Raw genomic sequence first — 6578 nt, 5'->3', positions numbered from 1 at the left:
TACAAGATTGTTCGGGGATTAGGAGAGGGAAGTTTTGGGAGTGTTTGGAAAGCTATTGATTGCCGAACTAGTGAAGTGGTATGTCGCTGCATCTCTTAGCAACTATAATCAGTGATAAGCATTAGCATGATTTATATCCTGTTAGGCAATTGATTTGTTTTTCATATCCATGATTTTAAATTTCAACCGAAATCCGAAATTTCGGTGTCGGCACCGAATTTTGGGTTTTGGTGGAGACCGACACCGAAATCCGAAATTTCAGTCTCTTCGTATGATGAACCATCCTAACATTGTGAAGCTGAAGGAGATTATTAGAGAGAATAATATTTTGTATTTCGTGTTCGAGTACATGGTATGGTTTCTAAAAGGACCAATGACCGTCATGTTCCTTTCATGTTCTCATCTCTTTCATGCATGGATTTTACTGATTTTGCTAATGCTTTTTCTTGTTTTGGGACATAAAATCAGGAGTGCAATTTACATGATGTCATGAAAGACAAGGCCACACTGATCTCGGAGGCTCAATTCAGGAAGTTGTTGTTTCAAGTGTTTCATGCTCTTGCTTACATGCACCGACGTGGATATTTTCACCGAGACTTAAAGCCAGGTAACTGCAATTCTATCCTAGTTACTAGAAGTTTCCTAGTTGGGTGGGAATCTTGCTTCCAAGAATCTTCCTTCGGTAGCTAAATACTTCTTGGGTTCCAAAATTAGGAAAAGCTTTGGCACGCTTTCCACAACACTTCCTATTTGAGTGAAAGTAGTAATAACATTTTTGCATGGAACTTACACAATCGTATTGTTATGCTTACTGTCATCTTTGCAGAGAATTTGTTAGTTACAAAGGATGTGATCAAGATTGCTGATTTTGGCTCGGCTCGAGAGATCTGCTCTCGACTGCCATATACGGAGTATGTTACAACTCGATGGTATGTACTTGAAAAGAAAAAAAGCACTCTTTATTTGCTCAACTGTCTTTTGTTGGTCTCTATTAAATTTTAAATTCATGCCTGCATTGTGACAGGTACCGACCACCTGAAGTTTTACTTCACTCATCAGTTTATAACTCTGCTGTTGGTATGTTGAGACCAACGAAAACATCTTCATTGTTGCTTCTTCATTGCTGTTTTTTTAAACTAATTTTATTATTACTATTATTACTAAATTGACTACAATTTCCTCTGCTTCTACAAGATATGTGGGCCATGGGTGCTATTATGGCTGAGCTGTTTACCTTTCATCCTCTTTTCCCAGGTTCAAGGTATCATTTGCTTATCAGCATTCTTGTAGACTATATCTTGGTTAAAACTTAAAACACAGTTTTTGATTTTGATCCAATTACTTTTTGAACTTGAATGCAGTGAAGCAGATGAGATTTACAAGATATGCCGTGTAATTGGTAGTCCCAACATGAATACGTCGTCAGAAGGATTACAGCTTGCAGATTCTATCAGATTTCAGTTTCCCCAGGTATGGCGCCATGGTGTTCTTTCTTATTAAAATCCATGTTCCTTGTTGTTAACTTTTTATATATTAAGAGATAAGGGAGGTTAATTAACATGTAACTGACTGAGAATTTCGTCCAATGCAGTTTGTGCGTAGTCCTCTTTCGGTTCTAATTCCGTCTGCAAGCAAGGAAGCAGTTGATCTTATTTATGTAAGTGATAATTAAGATGTTTATTAACCTATTTTTGAAGGCTATTTATGTTGTCCAAATGGTCATGTCTTGTGTAGTCACTCTGCTCGTGGGATCCACGCACCAGACCTACTGCTCTTCAGGCTCTTCGTCATTCATTCTTCCTGGTATTGCCCTTATTTCCTCTTCTTTTCTCTTGTGTGATTATACTGCTGTTTGGTACGCAACTTAGTTCTAATGTAACTTTATGCAGCCCTGTTTATATATTCCTCCATCCCTTTGCCTGAAAACAAGTTGTGCGCCTGGAAGTTCTTCAATAGGTATTGTCTTCACACAAGAAATGGACTTTATTGATCAATTGTAGAAATTTGTGCCATTTCAATTATTTTAAAGATTTCACCAACGATGTTTGTTATTTCTGAGAAGACTGATAAAATGGCCATTCTGACTGTTATATATTTATATGTTTATATTTTGTTGCCATTATGATTTATGAGTATTTCTTGGCATTCCAGTGAGACCAAAGGGAGTTGGCGAGCACATAGCGCGTAGGAATGCTAGGCATGTTGTATTCAAACCCAAAGAAGCGTGCCCCTGCGTGAACACTGATTTTCATCGGGAAACAGGTGCTTATTTTTAATATATCAGTTCTATACGAAAAAATTCTGTAATCATCCTTATATGCCTTGTTACCTATCTCTCTCCTCAAAATCTTATTTCTTTTTACTTATGTAGGTGACGGATGGAGGCTTGACATGAATAATCTGGTGAGTCTTTTTGTGGCTTTTTAGGGTATAATTGACTAGTCCCAAAAAACAAAACAAAACAAAAAAGAAAAAACCTATAGCAAAGAACTATGGCTTGACAACCTGAATAATCCATTAGCATATACAGATGACCACTGTAATTTGAAACATATGTATGATATTTTCCATTTGTTTTCTTCAAATCAAGAGTTTCTCCGGAATTCATTTGCGAAGCTCCAGGTTCGTCCCACCAGTAAAACAGAGAAATTTACCGATAGCAGGACTAGTCAGCTACGGTCTTGGCTGCCACCAAAGAAAGCTTCAGGTTAGTGAGTTAGTTTGCGAGTTGGTTTGCTGAATGGAGAATAATCTTTCTTTACTCCTTTACTCAATCTCTGTGTTGTACGCAGGGTGCGTTTGTTTCAATAATGGTACTACTACTACCACTGGATATGGTTCTCCCGTTGGCACCCTAACATCAACCAGGTTCGTAGTCTAAATCCCCGCGTGAATTTTCTTTTGAATTTTCTAATTTATAGCAGAAAATCTTAAAATTGCTTTTGCTTTAATGTGTTTTTCTATTTCACCGTTTTTATTTCACCAGGGCCATTGATCGTCATCAGCTGAGCTATCCAATTCCACCGTGTCCGTGTGTTAAACCAGGGTCTTACTCTAAACAGATATTCGGCTGATGCCTGTGAGAATTGTGCATCATGCACTACTGTCATTTGTTTTTGTTTTTTTTTCTTTTTCATTTTGATCTTTGAGCAGTAGTCATTTGTTGCTCTGCCTATATGCTTGTTCATCAGCGAGCCAATCTCTGCATACTATTTTGTAACAGAATTCTTATTTTATAAATGTGAGGATGTTTTATTCATTGGAATGTGTTACCATATTTGCTTTTATTAGGAATTTTTTGGTGGTCTGTTGAAAGTTGAAACAAAAAAAAATAGTCTCGGTTATAGAGATTTTATAGATACTGAATGATGGTTCCACTCCCTTTTTAATCCATTCTGCCCCTCTTAACCTATTTTTTTTCACAATGTTAGGTCTAAAATTGGTAACAGGTTATGGTAGGGCCGGAAGGGCTGATCTGGCACGCCACAGCTGGCGAGCAAGGCGCTTTCCTGTCCTGCACAAGACACATAAGGTCAGAAGGCCGAACCGGGGCGGTTGCTCCGGACGGACCCTTCGACACTCAAGTCAGTATGAGCAGGGGTCATAAGTCCGAACAGCAGAGGACCAGTTAAGTGCCTTGAGTGGTGATTTTTGTTCACCCCCACCTTTGAGCAAGTGAAGGCTATTTATACTGATCCTGAGCCACCTACCAGGACAGGTGGTAGCCCCTGTGTGGACCAGGTGTCATCCCTAAGAGGGACAGGTGGAAGTCCCCGATTGGTCCAGGCGTCATACCTAGCAGGGACTGGTGTTGGCTTTGCAGTGGTCCCTGTGAGGGCCACGTGTCAACAGCCGATTGGTTTCAGATTTTGGACCCCATCAGTTGCCCCCTGGTTCTCCGAGCCATTTATGACGGCTTGGAGAAGCAAGAAAGCTTACTGCCATAAATCCAAGCCCTTCTGGGCGGCCTGGAAGGGCAGAAATTGCGCTGGAGGTCTGTCCGTCTAGGCCTTCTGGGCGGCTCGGCCAGGCAGAATTTGCACTGGAGGTCTGTTCGTCTAAGCCTTATGGGCGGCTCGGCTGGGTAGAATTTGCGCTGGAGGTCTGTCCGTCTAAGCCTTCTGGGCGGCTCGGCCGGGCAGAATTTGCACAGGAGGTCTGTCCGTCTAAGCCTTCTAGGCGGCTCGGCCGGGCAGAATTTGCACTGGAGGTCTGTCCGTCTAAGCCTTCTGGGCGGCTCGGCCGGGCAGAATTTGCACTGGAGGTCTGTCCGGCCGAGCCCTTCTGGGCGGCCGGGCCGGGCAGAATTTTGTCTTCTAGCGAACGCGTCATATCCAGTCAGGCTAAGCCATCTGGGCGGCTCGGCCGGGCAGAATTTTGTCTTCTAGCGAACGCGTCATATCCTGTCCGGCTTAGGCTGTGGACGGCCAGGCCGGGCAGGTCTTTTGGCGTCTAGCGATTGCGCCATATCCTGTCCGGCTAAGGCGCTGGACGGCCAGGCCGGGCAGGTCTTTTGTCTTCTACAGATGACCAGATTTTCTGGTCGGCCTGAGATGACCTCATTTTCTGGTCGGCCTGTGATGACCTCATTTTCTGGTCGGCCTGAGATGACCTCATTTTCTGGTCGGCCCGAGATGACCAGGAAAAATATCCTGTCCGGCCATAGTATTGTACCGGAGTGAACCAAGCGGCTCCTTAACCCTAGTTTAAGAACTTGGATTTCATTGTGGGTGGTTTTTGGCCCCCGTACTCTCCTGGCCGGGAGTTGGCTCACAGCCATTTAGAGGCGAACCGAGGTGAACCACCAATGCAGGATCCTATTTTTCTGAACTCGGATTTCAGGTGGTTTTCCACGGGTGGTCCCTGGCCGGAATTGGGTTCCAAGCCATTTCGGTACGGACCGGAGTGAACCACTGCTTGGATCCAAGTCTTCAGAACTTGGGCTTTATAAGGTGGTTTTTCACTGGGTGTCCTTGGCCGGAACTGGTCTCCAAGCCATTGCGGACGTGCCGGAGTGTACCACCGCTGAGCTACAGAGGTCTAAGTCTGCAAACACTGCAAACACTGCAAACACTTAGAGCTGAGTTGAGGAGGTCTAAGTCTGCAAACACTTAGACTGAGAGCTAAGTCTGCTAACACTTAGAATCTTCAAGGTTGGGTTTCCACTGGGGCGGGTCCTTGGTTGGAACTGATCTCCACACCAAATTGGACGTGCCGGAGTGCACTACTGCCGCTCTCTAAGTCTGCAAACACTTAGGCTGAGAGCTAAGTCTGCAAATACTTAGAGTCTTTGAGGTGGTTTTCCACTAGGGCAGGTTCACGGTTGGAATTGATCTCCACACCAAATTGGACGCGCCGGAATGCACCACTGCCGCTCTCTAAGTCTGCAAACACTTAGGCTGAGAGCTAAGTCTGCAAACACTTAGAGTCTTTGAGGTGGTTTTCCACTAGGGCAGGTCCAAGGTTGGAACTGATCTCCACACCAAATTGGACGCGCCGGAGTGCACCACTGCCGCTCTCTAAGTCTGCAAACACTTAGGCTGAGAGCTAAGTCTGCAAACACTTATAGTCTTTGAGGTGGTTTTCCACTAGGGCAGGTCCACGGTTGGAACTGATCTCCACACCAAATTGGACGCGCCGGAGTGCACCACTGCCGCTCTCTAAGTCTGCAAACACTTAGGCTGAGAGCTAAGTCTACAAACACTTAGAATCTTCAATGTGGATTTCCACTGGGGCGGGTCCTTGGTTGGAACTGATCTCCAAGCCATTGCGGACGTGCCGGAGTGTACCACCGCTGAGCTGCAGAGGTCTAAGTCTGCAAACACTGCAAACACTTAGAGCTGAGCTGAGGAGGTCTAAGTCTGCAAACACTTAGACTGAGAGCTAAGTCTGCAAACACTTAGAATCTTCAAGGTGGTTTTCCACTGGGGCGGGTCCTTGGTTGGAACTGATCTCCAAGCCATTGCGGACGTGCCGGAGTGTACCACCGCTTAGCTGCAGAGGTCTAAGTCTGCAAACACTGCAAACACTTAGAGCTGAGCTGAGGAGGTCTAAGTCTGCAAACACTTAGACTGAGAGCTAAGTCTGCAAACACTTAGAATCTTCAAGGTGGGTTTCCACTGGGGCGGGTCCTTGGTTGGAACTGATCTCCAAGCCATTGCGGACGTGCCGGAGTGTACCACCGCTGGGCTGCAGAGGTCTAAGTCTGCAAACAGGTTCTACACTCGGGGGGCCCGTGGCTGGAACTGACCTCCAAACCATTGTAGACCGGCCGGAGTGAACCTCTGCACCGCTGCTGAGTCTGCGCTGCAAACAGGTTCTACACTCGGGGGACCCTTGGCTGGAACTGACCTCCAAACCATTGTGGACCGGCCAGAGTGAACCTCTGCACCGCTTCTGAGTCTGCGCTGCAAACAGGTTCTACACTCGGGGGGCCCTTGGCTGGAACCGACCTCCAAACCATTGTGGACCGGCCGGAGTGAACCTCTGCACCGCTGCTGAGTCTGCGCTGCAAACAGGTTCTACACTCGGGGGGCCCTTGGCTGGAACTGACCTCCAAGCCATTGCGGACCGGCCAG

General features: G+C 45.7%; 1 protein-coding gene and 1 long non-coding RNA gene across 2 annotated transcripts; both read left to right on the top strand.

Annotated features, from left to right (window-relative positions):
- Positions 1–2427, top strand: LOC143863432 (cyclin-dependent kinase F-4-like). The gene is made up of 12 exons (XM_077374098.1): positions 1–111; positions 263–352; positions 469–607; positions 827–929; positions 1025–1077; positions 1195–1261; positions 1362–1470; positions 1592–1657; positions 1735–1803; positions 1890–1956; positions 2152–2262; positions 2372–2427. The coding sequence occupies exons 2-12, from the start codon at positions 272–274 to the stop codon at positions 2425–2427; spliced, it is 921 nt and encodes a 306-aa protein (XP_077230213.1). The 5' UTR covers positions 1–111; positions 263–271.
- Positions 2428–2571: 144 nt separating this feature from the next.
- On the top strand, positions 2572–3253 carry LOC143863283 (uncharacterized). Its single transcript, XR_013240860.1, has 3 exons — positions 2572–2707; positions 2793–2868; positions 2987–3253. It is a non-coding gene; the product is annotated as an uncharacterized LOC143863283 (long non-coding RNA).
- Positions 3254–6578: the final 3325 nt, after the last annotated feature.

This window comes from Tasmannia lanceolata, unplaced genomic scaffold (assembly GCF_043159265.1).
Source record: "Tasmannia lanceolata isolate RefF3 unplaced genomic scaffold, GAP_Taslan_0.1 ptg000044l, whole genome shotgun sequence".
In the NCBI taxonomy this organism is placed as follows: Eukaryota; Viridiplantae; Streptophyta; class Magnoliopsida; order Canellales; family Winteraceae; genus Tasmannia; species Tasmannia lanceolata.
Note: the sequence above shows the minus strand (reverse complement) of the source record. Positions and strands in the feature narration are given on the sequence as shown.